Source organism: Schistocerca nitens, chromosome 4, assembly GCF_023898315.1.
Source record: "Schistocerca nitens isolate TAMUIC-IGC-003100 chromosome 4, iqSchNite1.1, whole genome shotgun sequence".
In the NCBI taxonomy this organism is placed as follows: Eukaryota; Metazoa; Arthropoda; class Insecta; order Orthoptera; family Acrididae; genus Schistocerca; species Schistocerca nitens.
In genome coordinates, this window is record NC_064617.1 from 874,227,839 (window position 1) to 874,248,526 (window position 20,688).

General features: G+C 44.1%; 1 protein-coding gene across 1 annotated transcript in view; it reads left to right on the top strand.

Annotated features, from left to right (window-relative positions):
• The window catches only part of LOC126252734 (uncharacterized), a 152,277-nt gene that overhangs the window by 91,188 nt on the left and 40,401 nt on the right, over window positions 1-20,688 (top strand). Inside the window, exon 3 of the mRNA XM_049953636.1 lies at window positions 6,416-6,559. Within this exon, the coding sequence (XP_049809593.1) occupies window positions 6,416-6,559 (144 nt within the window). The remainder of the gene's footprint in view (window positions 1-6,415; window positions 6,560-20,688) is intronic.

Genomic DNA, 20,688 nt, shown 5'->3' on the forward strand with positions numbered 1-20,688 from the left:
GTGGATGTGATGCCAAGAGGGTCAACCATCAAGTTGGAGGCATACGGGAAGATTCTGAATAAACTCAAGAACTGTTTCCAACGTGTTCGATCAGACAAGAATCCACCAGAAATCTTGCTCCAACACGATAATGCACGCCTACACATAAGTTTGAGGACCGGGAACACATCGCCAAATTGTGCTGGACATCATTGCATTATCCACCCTACAGTCCAGACCTTGTACCCTCGGACTTCCATCTCTTTGAGCCGCTTAATGATTCTCTACAGGGAACACACTTTGAAGATGACGCGGGTGTCAGTTGTGCAGTGAAAACATGGCTACATCTATAGGACAAGAGCTTTTACCAGCAGGGAGTACATGCTCTTCCACAACGTTGGCGTATGGCCATAGAACGTGATGGAGACTACAATAAAAACGGGATATGGACAAGACATGTTAATGTATATTGTTACCAAATTCTGACTCTTAAAAATAAATATGTTCTAAGAAAAAAATGTGGGGCATTACGTGTTGAACGACCCACGTATTTTACTTTATCCAGCTCGCCCATATGTTTTGTGGTCTCCATAATTAAAGTTCCAGTTTCAAAACGCTGTGAAAGAGAACCGTTGTGCACAATTTAAGCACTTTATAATTGATGCAGTGAGAAACGTTATGCAAAAAAAAAAAAAAAAAAATTAACGAAATTACATCAATAGATGGCTCTGTAAGTGTCTTAACGTAAATGGGGCCGGCTACAAATGAAAGATTAATTGCAATATGATGGCTATGGTTGAGTTGCTCATTACACCATCTGCACAGTGCAATGTGCATGCCTGTATAAGTTCAGCAGTCAACAGCTGCAGCGCTGTTAGTTATGTAAGCCCATCTGCCATGGCAAGGCTGTACCACATTGAATGGAAAAAATTGATTTTCAATTGTCCTGAGACCAAAAACTGTGTAAAAAGCAAAATGATAACAGCTTCCAATTGTCGTGAGACTGGCGAACGATGTGGACAAATGCTGTCCAGCGTTTACTGCCATGGGTTGAAATCGAGAAACAGCATGTTCCATGACGGATCGGAGTGTCTCGGAGGTCACGTTCAGAATGTGCTGGGCAATGCGTGCCTTTGATGCAGCTACGTGTGTAATTGGAGCACTGAACACATCTTTCAGATAACCCCACAGCCACAAGTCGTACAGCTTAAGGACAGTTGATCTTCATGGCCAGGTTGTAGGGAAATGATGTCTGATAATTCTAGCATTTCCGAAATGCCTCTGCAGCAGCCACTTCCACTAACTGTGCCATGTGCAGAGGAGCACCATCGTGTATATCCAGACATCAGCGCTGTCAAAATGTCAGACCAACGCTGAGGCACAGACGACTCTCGTACCGTTTACCGGTGACGGTGCAGGTAACAGAACTCGCACAACCTGTCTCCTCGAAAAAAAATGTCTCCATCATAAACTATGCTGTCAGTTCGCAACATACAGTCACTTTTGCAGAATGAAGTGGCACCGGTTGATGTGCGTGCGGATTTCTGTTGCCCATATTCTGTCATCCTGCATATTGAGATGTTCTTGGGGATGGAAATGAGTTGTCTGTCTGTCCACAGAATGTTCCTTGGTCATTCATTGTCTACTTGCACATATGAAAGAAATTCCAGTGCGATCGTTTCTCTTGGTAGCAGGCTGGCAACTGCTGAACACGGATGATTTTGTACGGATAGCAATGCGGAATGTGTTTTTTAGGATTTTACGCAACTCGATTGCAGGCACATCCAGCGTTCAGGCAATTCCCCGTGCACTGCGTGTCTGCACACCACCACTCGACCCCTCCTGCTGTGCTGTGGTCACATGTTCAACAGATGTCGGATTAATTACTTTCATCCCTCTGCACTTCAAAAGAATCTGTCTTTTCGAATTACGTAACCATCTTCTCCACACCTTTCACAGACATTGGACCAGTACCTTTTTTCGTGCCTTTGAGTGTCTGGAATTTCTGCAGGTATTTCTCATTGCTATTAAAAAAATGTTAACTCCCTGCCATTGAAGGTGTTGGCTTGCACATATTGTCTCTATATTTATTATAAATTATTACAGCTCATGTTAGAAACTGAAATGACCCACATTAAAATCATGTGAAGGGTAGATTTATGGACAAAACCAAGTTTCCTGACATGTCACACAGTAAAGTGTCATGACACAACAGTTGGAAAAAATTGATGTACACTGTCATTGGTGACGGAAGCTGGAAATCCGGGAATGTGACATACTGCAAGTAAGAACGAGAAAAGGAGCATATATGGATGGGTTAAATATTAAAGCATTTATGAAAACTTTACAAAAATGCATTGTAACATGATAGAAAAAAAACATACTGTGAGGGCACACATTGGCAAAATTTATGTTAGTAAAAGGAACTAAAACAAGATCACAAAAACAGGACTAAGTGGGCTCAACAATCACTAACTTCAATTGAATGGCATCCTAATTTCAGAGTACTGGTGTTCTGATCATCCAGTTATTTCACTTAGTAACCTGTGGTGTCTGATGCAGGAAAATATCAACCAAATCAACAAACATTAGATGATCTTTGTTAGTGAGGAGATCTCTGTCAATAATTTGACTCAAGTTCACTACAATACATAGCAGATCATAGTGGATTATACAGGGTTATTACAAATGATTGAAGCGATTTCACAGCTCTACAATAACTTTATTATTCGAGATATTTTCACAATGCTTTGCACACACATACAAAAACTCAAAAAGTTTTTTTAGGCATTCACAAATGTTCGATATGTGCCCCTTTAGTGATTCGGCAGACATCAAGCCGATAATCAAGTTCCTCCCACACTCGGCGCAGCATGTCCCCATCAATGAGTTTGAAAGCATTGTTGATGCGAGCTCGCAGAGGAGGTTTAAACACTGAATCTTTCACATAACCCCACAGAAAGAAATCGCATGGGGTTAAGTCGGGAGAGCGTGGAGGCCATGACATGAATTGCTGATCATGATCTCCACCACGACCGATCCATCGGTTTTCCAATCTCCTGTTTAAGAAATGCCGAACATCATGATGGAAGTGCGGTGGAGCACCATCCTGTTGAAAGATGAAGTCGGCGCTGTCGGTCTCCAGTTGTGGCATGAGCCAATTTTCCGGCATGTCCAGATACACGTGTCCTGTAACGTTTTTTTCGCAGAACAAAAAGGGGCCGTAAACTTTAAACCGTGAGATTGCACAAAACACGTTAACTTTTGGTGAATTGCGAATTTGCTGCACGAATGCGTGAGGATTCTCTACCGCCCAGATTCGCACATTGTGTCTGTTCACTTCACCATTAAGAAAAAATGTTGCTTCATCACTGAAAACAAGTTTCGCACTGAACGCATCCTCTTCCATGAGCTGTTGCAACCGCGCCGAAAATTCAAAGCGTTTGACTTTGTCATCGTGTGTCAGGGCTTGTAGCACTTGTAAACGGTAAGGCTTCTGCTTTAGCCTTTTCCGTAAGATTTTCCAAACCGTCGGCTGTGGTACGTTTAGCTCCCTGCTTGCTTTATTCGTCGACTTCCGCGGGCTACGCGTGAAACTTGCCCGCACGCGTTCAACCGTTTCTTCGCTCACTGCAGGCCGACCCGTTGATTTCCCCTTACAGAGGCATCCAGAAGCTTTAAACTGCGCATACCATCGCCGAATGGAGTTAGCAGTTGGTGGATCTTTGTTGAACTTCGTCCTGAAGTGTCGTTGCACTGTTATGACTGACTGATATGAGTGCATTTCAAGCACGACATACGCTTTCTCGGCTCCTGTCGCTATTTTGTCTCACTGCGCTCTCGAGCGCTCTGGCGGCAGAAACCTGAAGTGCGGCTTCAGCCGAACAAAACTTTATGAGTTTTTCTACGTATCTGTAGTGTGTCGTGACCATATGTCAATGAATGGAGCTACAGTGAATTTATGAAATCGCTTCAATCATTTGTAATAGCCCTGTAATGGAAAAACTCTTGTGACACATACATAAAATGTGGTTTCGTAATACATATATGTCAAATGCACTCTTTAAACTCTCAAAATTAGACACAGTTTCACACTGTTGAGCCAAACAATGTGAACACCTGGAGTACAGCAACGATTGTGTGTGGCACGGATTTGACAAGTCCTCGATAGACATCTGGAGGTACACGGCACCAGATGCCCACACGCAAGTGACGCAGTCCCAGGTAATTTGTGGGTGTGGAGCCGGCACCCAGCAGTGTCCGAGATTTGTGTTGCATCAGGGTCAGAACAGGTGGGTTTGGTTACTAAGTTCGCTATAATGGTGCTCAAACCACTGTAGCACAATTCTGGCCTTGCGTCATGGATAGCTATCCTGTTGGGAGGTGCCATCACCAGCAGGCAAGACATCAAGTAACAAGGGATGCAGGTGGTCCTCAACTGCAGGTGAATGCCACCCATAACATCGGCCTGCGTCTATACCACAGTGTGTATTCTGAGTAGCTGTTTGTGTGGGTGACAACACATCTGAACACGACCAACTACCTGGTGTAATAAGAAATCTGCTTCTTCCGATCAGATGACATATTTCCACTGATCCACAATCCAATCTCGATGACTTCACGCACAGTGCAATTGTGATTGACCACATCACAGGCTCTACATCTACATTTGCGTTTACATGGATACTCTACAAATCACATTTAAGTGCCTGGCAGAGTGTTCATCAAACCACCTTCACAATTCTCTATTATTCCAATCTCGTATAGCCTGTGGAAAGATCCAACGCCCATACTTTCTGTACGAGTTCTGATTTCCCTTATTTTATTACAGTGATTTTCCCCTTTGTAGGCTGGTGTCAACAAAATATTTTTGCATTCGGAGGAGAAAGGTGGTGATTGGAATTTGGTGAGAAGATTCTCAAATGGCTCTGTGCACTATGCGACTTAACGTCTGAGGTCATCAGTCGCCTAGAACTTAGAACTAATTAAACCTAACTAACCTAAGAACATCACACACATCCATGCCCGAGGCAGGATTTGAACATGCGACTGGAGCGGTTGCTCGGCTCCAGACTGTAGCGCCTAGAACCGCACGGCCACTCTGGCCGGCAAGAAGATTCAGCCACAACAAAAAATGCCGTTGTTTTAATGATGTCCACCCTAAATCCTGTATCAATTCAGTGACACTCTCTCCCCTATTCTAAAAGAGGATGGACAAGTGTAGTGTAGGCAGTCTCCTTAGTAGATCTGTTACATTTTCCTAATGCCCAATAAAACATTGACTTAGGTTAGCCTTCCCCACAACATTTTCCTTCCAATTTAAGTTTCACGTAATTTTAATTCCTAGCTATTTAGATGAATTTATGACCTTTAGATTTGACTGATTTATCATCTGAATGAAGTTTAACAGATTCCTTTTAGCACTCATGTGGATGACCTCACACTTTTCAGTATTTAAGGTCAATTGCCAAATTTCACATCATACAGATATCTTTCCTAAATCGTTTTGCAATTTGTTATGATCTTCTGATGACTTTACTAGTCAATAAACGACAGTGTGATCTGCAAGCAACCTAAGACGGCTGCTCAGATTTTCTGCCAAATCATTTATATAGATAAGGAACAGCAAAGAGCCTTTAAGACTACCTTGGGGAACACCAGAAATCACTTCTGTTTTACTCGATAACTTTCTGTCAGTTACTATTAACTGTGACCTCTCTGACAGGAAATCATGATTGCAGTCACATAACTGAGACGATATTCCATAAGCACGCAATTTCACTACAAGCCGCTTGTGTGGTACAGTGTCAAAAGCCTTCCAGAAATCCAGAAATATGAAATCGTTTTGGAATCCCTTGTCTATAGCACTCAGCATATCATGAGAGTAAAGAGTTAGTTGTGTTTCAGAACAACGATGTTTTCTAGACCCGTGTTGACTGTCTGTCAATAGACCATTTTCTTTGAGGTAATTCATAATGTTTGAACACAATATATGTTCCAAAATCCTGCTGCATATCAATGTTAATGATTTGGGTCTGTAATTTAGTGGATTACTCCTGCTGTCTTTCTCGAATATTGTTGTGACCTGTGCAACTTTCCAGTCTTTGGGTACGGATCTTTCACCGAGCAACATAAAAAACACTTGTACCTCCAACAGTATTTTACTCTATCATCAGATCTCCCACAGATCATTGCCTATCCTGCTTTGCAGAGTGGGCAGTCCTCAGACCTCCGCATTCTGTGGTGAGGCACAGATTCCCGGTCACGTACCATTCTCATTCGCCGTGTCAGGTGGCGTTCACTCCCTATCTCAACATAGTGGCCGCTTCCCTCTTTGACTCAGTAGCTGCCTAGTGATGATGAATTCACAGAACTCTTTGTCGTATTGCTGTGCGTGCTGAGCTTGACGCTGGTGCCCTCTGCTGTTGCTCCACAGTCACATGCGTGGTGGAGCAGAATGCGTGTGCCTGGAGTTGCAAGGAGACAGAGGAGGAGCGCCAGGAGGAGATACTGCGGCTGCTGGCCAACCGGTCCCTTATCTCCAGCTGGTGCCCCACCATCACTGAAAGGAGCCGCACCAGTGAGTACCACACTGCCTCTTGTAGCCAGCTCCTCGTGGGGCTTGCTGCTGTCACTTAAACTAGCCTTACCTGTTATGGAATAAGCCTCACTGGCTGTGCAGTTTCACTGGATCACTACCTGAAAGTGTTATTGTAAGTCTTATCCTTAAAATGAATAGCTTCTATTTAAGTTCAAAATTGGAGGTTTAGCAATCTTTAAGCATGTTTCTAAGATCTTACTGGTGATGACCAAGACTCTTACAGTCTCTATAATGTTTACACACAAGTAAGTAGGAAAGACATACATATGAGGAGCATAATAATACTTATTTCTTCAAAAATAAAATTTCACACAGTGCAGATGAAGTGATCACACTTTGTTTCACACACAGTTAAGCAGAAGAAAGCACAGAACTCTTATCGCAATCACAAAAATTATTTAAATGATCCAAATCACACATTCTGATATCTGTTGCTCATAATTATAAAAATGTTTCCTCAGTTTGATTTAAACACATGGAGAAGCAACACAGACAGTTCTCGAGGTTGGTCTAAAATACAAACTAGCTAAACTACAGCTAAACGACACAAAGACTAAGAGCACAATGACAGCACTCTCAGCTAAAAGTAGACTGACTGAAAATGGCCTGAGTATTGGCCTTATAGAGACTCACTCCAGGATATAACCAAACTTTGTTAGTTTATAACAGTTTACAAATTGCACACATGCTCAGAAAAAACAGAGCATCTTGGACATTCACAAAACATGTTAATTAGCATGTTCCACAGAAATGATTAGCATTTGAACCACACCAGCATCAATATTGCAGCAAAACACCACCTACCAGTAAAATGTGCATGTGGCTCTTGTTGTCACTATAAACTGTAGGTAATGGGTCAGTGTGACTCGAGCAGAATTGCAAGCTGTCTTGCAGATGTATGCACGAACTATACCATCAAATCATGAGTTTGAGGAGGGCACATTATTGGCAAGAGAGAAATTGATACATCCACCCAGAAAATTATTGTTCATGTGGCAAGAAGTGTTTTGGCAGTGCAACAGGTGTGTGCAGAATGGTTCACTGACTGCCGTAGAATACGATGAGCTGTGTCAGGTTGCACCACCCAGACCATCCCGTGATAAGATTGACACCTCATCTGAATGGCATTGCAGGACAGATCTGTGTCCTTGGTTCTGGTGATACACTGTAAAAGTGTAACACATTGTACATTATCAGGGATGACAATAAGTCACCATTTATCATGGCACAGGTTGTGTGTTCATCGTCCATTTCTCCACATACCTTTGACGAATGTGCAGAAATATGCTAGAAGACAATTGTGTATGGAATAACTCATTGAGTACAGGAATGGCATCAGACAGTTTTTTGGACAAATTAGGGTTCTGTTTGTTTGAAAATGATGGCTGCATTTTGGTTTGCCACAGACAGGAGAGCAGCATCACAGAGACTGCATTTGCACACAATATACAGTGCAAACTCAAGGCTTTATGGTGTTGGATGCTATTGCGTACAGCCACAAATCATAGTTGGTAAGTGTCCAGAGTATTGTGACAGTGTGGCCACGTGAATGATGCCCTGCGACCTACAGCCATGCCCTTTGTGTACAACACCCCTGATGCCATTTTTCAGCAAGACAGTGTATGGCCACATGTTGCTGCATGAACACATGCCTTCTTGGTATCACAGAATGTCAGCATTTGGCCCTGACCCACCAGATCACAAGACTTGTCACCAATTGAAAATGTGTGGAATATGGTGCAACACTGTGACCCAGTGCCAACCACCACACATGACCATTGGAAGGAAGTGAATGCAGCATGGATGGCTATACCACAGGACGCCATTCATGCATTATACATGTTGATGCCATCATGCATGGAACAAGCTATCAGGGTCCATGGTGGAACTCTTACATACTAGGCAATAGGACACAAGCTGAAATGAAGTGACTGAAATGCTAATCATTTCTGCAGAACATACTTGTGGCACCTCTGGCATAGAGTGCCCTATCTTTGACTATGGTCTCTTTGGACTGTCATCTCCTGTACTGAGCCTCTCTCAGTCACAGTTGCAGCAATCCTCAGAGAAAACACCACTGAGGCCATCTTTTGACCAACATGAAAGACAAAATATCTGCTTCTTCTGGTGAAGGATAAACTAGAACTAAAAATACTTGGTATATATAGTGTTCCTTGTGAGTGTGGACACCATTACATCAGGCAAACACAGAACTGCCTCTCAAAAACACTGCACATAACACATTAGAAGTGAAAGTTGGGGGCATAAAGATAAATCAACAGTGGCTGAATGAGAGATATACATTTGAATTTAAGAGGAAAAATGTTGTGCCAAGCTAGTGGCTTTTGGTAGACTACTAGAGTCTCATTGATAGGAACGTGAGCTACCAACTAAGCACATCGTGGAACACTGCACTAGCATCAATATGCCGAGAATGCACCCGGCAGTTGACACTTTGCAAGTCTGGGCAAGACTGAATGTACTGAGAGTCAAATGGCCGTCCGTGCGCCCACCACAGGTCATCGAATCCCGAGCCTGGGGAAACGTGGGGGAGCGATGGCTGCTGTTCAGGTATATATAGGAGATGTCCACACAATCTCGACACTTTGCCAGAAGATAATGAGAGTGACACCCATTGAAACACTGCAGAATTTCAATATAGCTACCTGGATGTGAGCCCAAGAAGATTCCATCAGCAATATATGCAGGAAGAAGCTACATTCACATTTAAGGCAAACCTACATTTATAGAATTTGTAGATTTGGAGGAAGCTTTTGACAATGTTGGTTGGACTACACTCTTTGAAATTCTGAAAATAGCAGGGATAAAATGCAGGGAGAAAAAAGTTATGTTAAACTTGTAAGGAAGCCAGACCACAGCTATAAGGGTCAGGGTGCATGAAAGGCAAGCTATAGCTGAGAAGAGAGTGAGACAGGTTTCTAGCCTATCCTCAATGTTACTCAGTCTGTACATTGAGCAAGCTGTGAAGGAAATCATGGAGAAATTGGAAAGGGGGTTAAACTCCAGGGAGAAATTATGTCAGAGACAGCTAAGGCTTTGGGAGAACAGTGGAATGGAGTGGACAGTGTCTGGAAAAGAGATTATAAAATGTAAGTCAATAAAAGAAAAAAAGAGTGATGGAATGTGGTCAAAGTACATGAGATGATACTTCAGGAATTAAATTAGGATATGAGACACTAAAAGTAGTAGATGAGTTTTATTTGGGCTGAAAAATAGCCGAGGATGGGCAAAGTAGAGAGGATACAAACTGCAGACTGCCAATAGTGAGGAAAGCATTTATGAAAAAGAGGGTTTGTTAACACATTGTGATGAAGCAAGCTGGGATCTCTTTACTTCCTCTTTTGTTTTGCCATTTGACTCCTTAAATTCATTCTGTTTTCACTTTTGCCTAATTACCATTAACATGCATGAGTATACTTGGCATTCCATAAAAGAGAAAGGTTGGCCCTCGGTCTTAAGGAATATAGCACCAGGTCTAATTTTGTGCTTAGTTTTGTGTGTATATTTAATTCCCTAATTTATTTTGACCATTTCTAGCTAATATCTTTTGCTACAGATCATCATAGGGTAAAATCAGTAATTGTTTCATGACTTAAATTCTGTTGTTGACTTATAAACACATATAAATTCTGTAATGATTATAAACATTTGGAAGAAGAACTAATAGAATTCTAAAAGTATTTATTTGGCTCTAGTCGAAAACATGTTAGCAAAGCCAGCCCTTAATTAATTCCTAAATAAGTAAAAAGTTTGCCAAAAGTATTGTGTTATAACCTTTAATCACCAATAATTGCGTGGATATTCAAACACACTCACTTATAAACAATAGCTGGTTACATGATAACAACTCAGTATCTCTCATTCGACTGCCGTGCCGTGACATGCAGCCGGTGCCGTTCGTAGCTAGGTGGCGCTCCCGTGCTCAGCCGAGTTGCAGGGCGCCTCTATCGCCGTTTGCGCGTACTGTCGTGGCGGCACTGTTAAATGTCGTGGCACTGTCACAACACTTTTCCCCCCTTGAAAAAAAAAAAACACTCACTTCCTTGGAGACATGGACAGTGCGGAGACATCCATGGCCTCTTGTGAGGCCCCGAGAAGATCCCGCAGAGAGGCACGAGAGTATGGTCGAAAATGTCCAGGACAGAAGCTCGTGCGTGGAACGTGCCTCCTGGACGATATGATGGGTGAAAACTCTGGAGCAGCATCCATAGGTGCTGTGGACCTGGGGGTGTACTCCAGCGAGATGGGTCCCGGAGAAGGCAGCGTCGCGACTGGGGCCGGTTCCGGCGTACTCGGAAGCGGTAGCGACGTCGACTGCATCAACACGTACGGTAGATCGGCAGCAGCGACAGGACTGTCTTCTCGGGCTGGTGGAGGCGAAGGAAGGGGCGGTGGCACCGGCGTGGCCATCACTTGTGGGTGCATCTGGTCGTAATGGCGAACAACCACGCCGTCATCCGTACGTATTTCACAAAGCCGGCGGCTGCGAAGAGCCTTGACCACCCCTGGAATCCATTTAGGGCGAGATCCATACCCTCGTGCCCACACGTCGGCGCCCACCGAGTATTTTCCCGCACTAGGGGACACAGCACAAGGCCTGACAGGTTGAAGCAGTTGCAGTAGAGTGCGCGGTTGGTGGCCATGCAAGAGTTCAGCAGGGCTGTGATCACCCAGAGGCGTGAAGCGATAAGAACTCAGAAATTGCAGCAGAGAGTCATCTGTGGAAAAATCACTAAGGAATTTTTTCATCTGGCTTTTGAAAGTGCGGACAAGGCGCTCGACCTCCCCATTTGATAGTGGATGGAAAGGCGGTGCTGTAACATGATGAATCCCTTGTCCAGTACAAAAATCACGGAAGGCCTGCGAAGAGAACTGAGGGCCATTGTCCGTGACGATCGTGGATGGAAGACCTTCTAGCGCAAAGATTTTGGACAAAGCCAGCGTTGTCGCCACAGTGGTGGGCAACGGACATCGAACAACAAACGGAAACTTCGAGAAGGCATCAATCCACAGTAGCCAATAAGTACCGAGGAAGGGGCCGGCAAAGTCAGCGTACACCCGTTCCCATGGCTGCGTCGGATCACGCCACGGAGAGGGCATTGTACAAGGTGCAGCCAGTTGTTGAGCACACTGACCACACGCAGCAACCATGTGGGCGATGTCTGGATCAATACCGGGCCAATAAACGTGCCTGCAGGCCAGGGACTTAGTCCGAGAAATCCCCCAATGGCCTTCATGCAACAGTTTGAGAACATCTTTGCGAAGAGAGGCTGGTAACAAGACCCGTGGAGATGCACCATCCGTGGTCAGATGAACAACACCATCACGAACAGACAGACGAAGGCGTAAGGCATGGTAGTTGCGAAGGGGATCCGATGCCCGGCCCTTGGTCCTGTCCGGCCAGCCCCGTTGAACAAAACTGATCACCTGACGCAGGACCAGTACCCGCGCAGTAGCCGACGCGGCCTGCGAACCTGTAAGTGGAAAACCCTCGACCGCACGATGTTTTTCCTTATCAATGTGGAAACAGAGTAGTTCATCATGATTGAAAACCGGGTCGGGGCCCATCGGCAATCGCGACAATGCGTCAGCGTTGGCGTGCTGGGCCATGGGGCGATAGTGAATCTCATAGTGAAAACGAGACAAGTATAAGGCCCAACGTTGCAGGCGGTGAGCTGCCTTATCCGAAAGCGACGCCGATGGGCTGAACAGAGAGACCAGCAGCTTGTGGTCGGTGATGAGGTGAAACTTAGAACCATACAAAAAAACCGCTGAACTTTTTTAGAGCATAAATGATAGCGAGCGCCTCCTTTTCGATTTGAGAGTAATGTCGTCGCGCATCATTGAGGGTCTTGGAAGCATAGGCGATGGGTCGTTCCGACCCATCCTCATACCGATGGTCGAGAACAGCCCCTAGGCCATACTGTGACGCATCAGTCGCCAGAACCAAGTGCTGATCCGGATGGAATGTGGCAAGACAAGGCGCCGACTGCAAATGAGCCTTCAGGCGGACAAAAGCCTGCTCACACTCGTCGGACCAACAGAAAGGGACGTTTTTGCGTAACAGCTGATGCAGAGGATGAGCGACCGCCGCCACGGATGGAATGAATTTGTGATAATAAGCAATCTTGCCTAGAAACGCCTGAAGTTCTTTGACTGTAGACGGCCAGGTTAGAGCGTTAATGGCCGCAATGTGCTGACGTAGAGGACGTATACCCTCACGGGACAAGTGGAAACCAAGATACACAATGGAGGGTTGGAAGAACTGTGACTTGTCCAGATTGCACTTCAACCCAGCCGAATGCAAAACCCGAAACAGTGAACGCAAATTGCCTCAGTGGAGGCCCCCGTGACGACAATGTCATCCAGATAGTTGGTGCAGCCGGGAACGGAAGCCGTGAGCTGTTCCAAAAACCGTTGAAAAATGGCCGGCGCGCTAGCGACGCCAAACGGTAACCGCTGGTACTGATACAACCCACAAGGAGTGTTGATGACCAGAAATTCCTTGGAAGAAGCATCCAACGGCAACTGATGGTACGCCTCCGATAAGTCAAGTTTGGAAAAGAACTGGCCCCGAGCGAGCTTGGTAAATAACTCCTCAGGATGGGGAAGAGGATAAGTGTCAATGAGACTCCGAGCGTTGACGGTGGCTTTACAATCACCACACAATCGCAGACTCCCGTTTGGTTTAGAAACCACCACGATTGGCGATGCCCATTCGCTGGAGGTAACAGGAAGGAGAATCCCTGAAGCTGTTAACCTGTCTATCTCAGCCTTGACAGGTGCACGCAACGCCACCGGAACAGGGCGTGCCCGGAAAAACTTAGGGCGAGCTGTAGGTTTAAGAGTAATGTGGGCTTCAAAATCCTTGGCACGACCCAGACCAGCAGAGAACACGGACGAAAATTCAGAACACAATCCATCCAGCTGTTGATACGGAATATCTTCAGATATGAGGTGCACATCATCATCAATGGAGAACCCGAACAACTGGAAAGCATCATAACCGAACAGGTTTTCAGTGGCCGCATGATCCACCACATAAAACGTGAGGGGCCTAACAACAGACTTGTAGGCAGTGGAAGCATCAAACTGGCCAATGATAGGAATTTTCTGTTTATTATAAGTTCTCAGATTTCGCGTAACTGGAGACAAGGGAGGGGAGCCCAACTCCAAATACGTGCGAGAATTAATGAGAGTTACTGCAGAGCCAGTGTCCACTTGCATGCGAATGTCTTTATCCAGAACACGAACAGTAACAAACAACTTATTTGTTTGAGAAAGCACACAGTTAACATCCATGTCCGATGCCTCGTCCTCGTCGACAGGAACTTTAGGGGACTGACACACAGAAGCAATGTGGCCTTTTTTCGTACATGAATTACACGTGGCCCAACGTTTTGGACACGCAGCCCTGTCATGCTGTACGAAACAACGTGGACAAGAAGGAAGTGCGGAACGAACCTGCTTCTGTGGTTGCTGTTTTCGCTGCGAGCGTTGCGGCCCAACGTTGTTTACGCGAGTGAACCGCCGCCACATCTTCGTTCTCCTGTGAAACAGGCTAATTGACCGTGTCGAAAGTTGACTGTACAGCGCCTACATCACACCACGCGTCTATTTGCGCGCCAGCAGCGTGAGTCACTTCAAAGGATTGAGCGATGCTTAGAACTTCCGACAACGACGGGTTTGGCAGTTGTAGGGCACGTTGCCAAACTTCTTTATCAGGAGCAAGCCGTAGAATAGCATCCCTAACCATTGAATCAGCATAAGACTCATGATGAGTGTCCGTGACAAACTGACATTTCCTACTCAGACCGTGTAGTTCCGCCGCCCAAGCCCGGTAAGATTGATGGGGCTGTTTACGACACCGGTAGAACGCCACGTGGGCGGCAACGACGTGGGTGTTTTTGCCGTAATAGTTAGACAATAAAGTCACACATTTCTTGGAAGGACAGGGAGGCAGGTTCCCGCAGAGGGGCTAACTGAGATAGCAGCTGATAGATCCGTGGGGAAATCCAAGATAGAAATAACGACTTACACATAGGAGCGTCGACAACGCCGAAAGCCAAGAAGTGTTGCCGCAAACGCTTCTCATAATCCTCCCAGTCTTCAGCGGCCTCGTCATAAGGAGGGAATGGAGGCGGAGAAGAGGAAGACAGACGATGAGTAAACGACGTCAACAATGCCTGAATAGCAGCCGTCAGCTGTGTTTGTTGTGCCTGAATAGCAGTCGTCAGCTGTGTTTGTTGTTCAATGAGCGCTTGCATAAGCTGTTCCATGTCTGCCCCGTCACGAACACACAAATCCACAACGCAGTGAAAATATCCGACCTCGTCGCCAAAAAAGTGTTATAACCTTTAATCACCAATAATTGCGTGGATATTCAAACACACTCACTTATAAACAATAGCTGGTTACATGATAACAACTCAGTATCTCTCATTCGACTGCCGTACCGTGACGTGCGGCCGACGCCGTTCGTAGCTAGGTGGCGCTCCCGCGCTCAGCCGAGTTGCGGAGCGCCTCTATCGCCGTTTGCGCGTACTGTCGTGGCGGCACTGTTAAATGTCGTGGCACTGTCACAACATATTGTTTGTATAACTATATCTGCTAATTTTTTTATTTAAACAAATAATTTAGCCTAACCTTTGTGGTAGAAGGAACTATTAAAAAAGGAGGAATTTTTTGACATATTCAGTTCGTTGAATGAGTCATGTTTTAATTGTAATTTCTGTAACTTAAACATCGGACAGTGTATAGTTTCAGTATTATTGTGAGGATATATGAAGGATAGATTTTTGGCCTGAGACAGTCAGTCCTCAGCCGATTTTCAGACGGGAATGATGTATTGCTTAAATTAACAACAATGCATCAGCTTAACAGTGAAATAAGTGTAACACAAATAGGCCATGTGTTAGATCAAGTAATGACAATAGTCTGTTCAATTTATTTGAGAAATAGTGTCACATGTACCTTATTATTCTGCAAGAACTGTGAACTTTGTGGTTAGGTTTTTACTGCTCATTGACGTTCAACAGCAAACTATTGTAGCAGTATGCTGATGTTTGCCTGCAACCTATTAATTAGGCTTATCAAATTTATCAATAGTGAACTGGCCATATAATTGTGTAATTTTGGGGGTTGTGAACAGTGAAAGTAGGTAGTTCAAATAACTGTATTGAGTTGTGGATAAAAAAAGTTCATCCACAACTTGATGAACATCAGGATCAGTTTATAGGACATATCCTAAGTCATCAGGGAATAGTCAGTTTGGTAATGGAAGGAAGTGTAGAGGTAAAAATTCTAGAGAAAGAGCAAGTTTTGAATACATAAGTGTATACAAATGGTTTGTAAGTTGCAATTGTTATGCAGAGAAGAAGATACTTGTACGGGACAGCCTAGCTTGGAGATCTGTATCACGTAGTCTCTAGACCAAAGACTGCAACAACAACATTTAAACAAATATGCTTTCATATACACTAAACTTTCACAGATTTTTGTATGTGATGAATTGTATCAGAATTAAATAATAAACAGTTCAAATCTCCCATTGCTGATGAACCAAGCCCAAACCTCCTTGCAGTACATTCTCTCCATCCACAAAGTTCTCCTGCTATGCAATCAAAAATTCTTGGAACCCATAACACACACTGAAACTCTTGCCCTCAAGGAACTAGGGCAACATGCACAACACCACCTCAAGAAGCTCTCCACCCTGCTCATATCCTACTGCCGCCTCGGAGTACCTCTGTCCACCACCTTTACAACATCCTCCAAACCTCTCCCATGTCCCCTCATAACTGACAAATGCTGTCTTGTAGACCTACTACACTTACCCCACCCTCCAAAACTCCCTCCCGCCACCACACAAAATCCAGAACCTAAACAGACCCGCAACACAATCATGAACCTTTCCTCCAGAAATCTTAGCCCCACAGAAATATCAATCCTTTCCAAAGGCCTCACCTATTGACCCACTCCCAGATTCAATCACGCAGGACTTGTTAAAGACCTCCTTTCATTCTCCCAGTCGCTACAGTGGAAATACTTTTTCACCACCAACCCCACCAATCAGACACAGCCAAAGATCAATGTTGAACCCTGCTTAACTCAGTTCACTCCTCCATCCAACTGTGATCCACCTCCACTGACCCCAAATCACCACCTGTTAACTTTCCAGAATTTTTTAACCTCATACTTTGCCTCACCTTCATTCCCCAAATCTCTCAACATGCAAACTAACCTTACATCTGCAGAAAGAACCACAGTCCACCATTTCAAAACTGATCACAATCTTAAATCCTACCTGTGGACAAAGGCTCCACCACTGTTGTTTTGAATTGCAAGGATTACCTGGCAGAATGACTCTGCCAGCTGTCAGATACTTCCACCTACAATCCTTGCCATAGTGATACCATTCCAGTCACTCCTCAAATACTTAGGCCTGTCCCAGAACCTTTCCACAGAGTCCATCTCTCTGCTCACCCCTACCACTCCCCACACTCCTAAATTCTACATGCTTCCTAAACCCATAAACCCAACCACCCAGGATGCCCCATTGTGGCCTGTTACTGTGCCCTCATTGAGAGACTCTCTGCTCTCATAGACCAACACCTTCAGCCTTTACCAATAACCCACCTTCCTATATAAAAGATATCAACCATTTCCTCCACTGGCTCTCCACAGTTCCTGCTTCTTTACCACACAGTGCTCTGCTCATCACTATTTATGCCACCTCTCTTTACACTAACATCTCTAATGCCCATGGCCTTACTGCTATCGAACACTACCTTTCACAACGCCAAACCGACAATTTCCTTCCTAGTCACCATGACCAACTATATCCTCACCCGCAATTACTTCTCCTTTGAAGGCGTTACCTACAAACAAACGGGGCACCTGCATGGCAGCATCCAATGCCAACCTATTCGTGGGCCTTCTAGAGGAATCCTTTCTAAATACCCAGAATCCTAAAACCCTCACCTGGTTCAGATTCATTGATGACATCTTTGCAATCTGGATCGGGGGTGAAGACACCTTATCCACATTCCTCCAGAACCTCTACAATTTCTCCCCCATTTGCTTCACCTGGTCCTACTCAACCCAACAAGCCACCTTCCTAGATGTTGACCCCCACCTCAAAGGATGTTGTATGCAACATTGGCTCAGTTTCAAATAGTGCAGTTCATGACCTAAGTTCATGGCTTGTAGAAAATAAACTAATGCTAAATCACAGTAAGACTCAGTTTTTACAGTTTCTAACACACAATTCAACAAAACCAGACGTTTTAATTTCAAAGAATGGGCAAATAATTAATGAAACTGAAAAGTTCAAATTTCTAGGTGTTCAGATAGATAGTAAACTGTCATGGAGAGACCACATTCAGAATCTTGTTCAAGGACTTAATGCTGCCATTTTTACTGTTTGAAAGGTATCTGAAGTTAGTGATTATTCTACATGAAAATGAATCTACTTTGCTTATTTTCATTCACTTATGTCGTATCGTATATTTTGAGTTAATGCTTCACATTCTAAAAGGATATTTTTGGCTCAGAAATGAGCAGTTCGGGTAATAAGTGGTGTAAGTTCATGAACCTCTTGTCGACCCCTGTTCACAAGTCTGGATAATTTGACATTGGCCTTTCAATATATATAGGGTGACTCAGGAGGAAAGGTACATGCTTTGAGGGGTGATAGTATTAGTGATTCTGAACAAAAAAACTTCATATGGACATATGCCCTATTCTGAATTGTTTCTGAGATAGAACACATTTAATACCACTTTTGTATGTTTTTCTTGAATAACTCGAAAACTGCACCCTCCAGTGAAAACGTGTCACAGTACAAAATTAAACTATATTAAATTTCCTACAAAAAAGATCCTATTCATTTTTTTCACTAGAACTAATGGTTTTTGCAAAGAGAGTATGAAAATGAAAAACTCGCGCAACTGTAGCTTATGTAATTTTTGTAGGCCAATTTGAGGTAGTTTCCTGACTTGATAGACCACAAGTGTCCTATATCAAACTGCTCGTGTCAACTTGCTACCTCAATATGCTATCTTAGATTGGCCTAAAAAAACTACGTAAACTACAGCGCTTGCACGTCGAGTGAGTTTTTCAACATTCTTGCACTCTCTTCACACAAACCACTAGTTCTAGAGAAAAAAAATGAATAGGACCTTTTCTGTAGGAAATTTAATATAGTTTAATTTTTTATTGCAACACGTTTTCACTGGAGGGTGAGGTTTTCGAGTTATTCAAGAAAAATGTACAAAACTGATAATGAATGTGTTGTATCTCAGAAACAATTTGGAATAGGGCATATGTCCATATGACGTTTTTGTTCAGAATCACTAATACTATCATCCCTCAAAGCACCTACCTTTCCTCCTGACTCATCCTGTATATTCCTTACTATCATTTCTTTTTAACAATATTAGCTTATTCTCAAGAATAAGCAGTTTTCACTCAGTTAATACTCAGCAGAAATCAAACCTGCATTTGGATTGGGTTTCCTTAACTGTTGTGCAGAAAGTTGTGCAGTATACTGCTGCATCCATTTTCAATAAGCTACCACTCGAATTCAAAAATCTCAGCAGTAATCCATGTGAATTCAAATCGAAACTGAAGAGTTTCCTTATGGGTCACTCCTCCTATTCTGTCAAGGAGTTCCTTGAAAAATTAAGCTGATTGTTATTGTATTTTTGACTGTGTTTAGTTAAACTTATGGACTGACTTTTTTTGGATTTATAAACATTTTAGTTTTAGCTGTTATTGCTTTATGTTGTAGTTTCGTGTACTGCCCTTGGAGATTTGCTCCTCAATTTGGCCCTACAGAACTTGATGTGTAAATAAAATAAATAAAGAAATAAGATGGTTACATCAATACCTTCATCCATATCAAAACCTACTAACCACCAGCAATACCTCCACTTCAACAGCTGCCACCCATTTCATACCAAGAAGTCCCTTCCAGCCTAGCCACCTGTGGTCGTCACATCTGCAGTGACGAGCGGTCCCTCTCGAAATGTACTGAGGGTCTCACGGAAGCCTTCACAGACCGTAAATATCCTCCCAACCTTGTACAAAAACAAATCTCTAGTGCCTTATCTTTCCAGTCTCCCGCCACCTCCCAAAGTGCCACCATCCAGCCACAGAGGAGCATTCCCCTCGTAATTCAGTGCCGTCCGGGACTGGAGTCACTGAATTACATTCTCTGCCAGGGTTTCTACTACTTCTCATTGTGCCTTGAAACTAGAAATGTCCTGCCCACTATCCTTCCCACCCTTCCCAGAGTGGTATTCTGCCGTCCACTGAACCTACATAATATACTCATCCATCCCTACACAACCCCTGTTCCCACCCTTTACCTCATGGTTCATACCCCTGTAATAGACCTAGATGCAAGACCTGTCCCACACATCCTCCCACCTCCACCATCTCCAGTCCAGTCACAAACATCACCTATCCCATCAAAGGCAGGACTACCTGTGAAACCAGTCGTGTGATCTACAAGCTAAGCTACAACCACTGTGCTGCATTCTATGTAGGCATGACAGCCAACAAGCTGTCTGTCTGCATGAAAGGCCACCGACAAACAGAGTCCAAAGAACGAGTGGACCACCCTGTTGCTGAACACACTGCCAAACATGATATCCTTCATTTCAATCACTCCTTCACAGCCTGTGCCATCTGGATCCTTCCCACCAACACCAGCTTTTCTGAATTATGCAAGTGGGAACTTTCCCTGCAATACATCCTACATTCTCATAACACTCCTGGCCTCAACCTTTGTTAGTCATTGTCCTCTCCCATCCAGCTCCTACCCTGTTCCCATTCCAGCACTACACAGCACTCAATCCATCATCACATTCAGTCTTTTTAGTTCTCTCATTTTCTGGTACCCCCCCTCCCCTCTCTCTCTACCTCTCCCATGCACTCTGTCTAACCTCCCGACTGCAGTTAGCTGCCCAACCTTCTCTCCGCCTCATAAAAAAAAAATGGTTCAAATGGCTCTGAGCACTATGGGACTTAACATCTATGGTCATCAGTCCCCTAGAACTTAGAACTACTTAAACCTAACT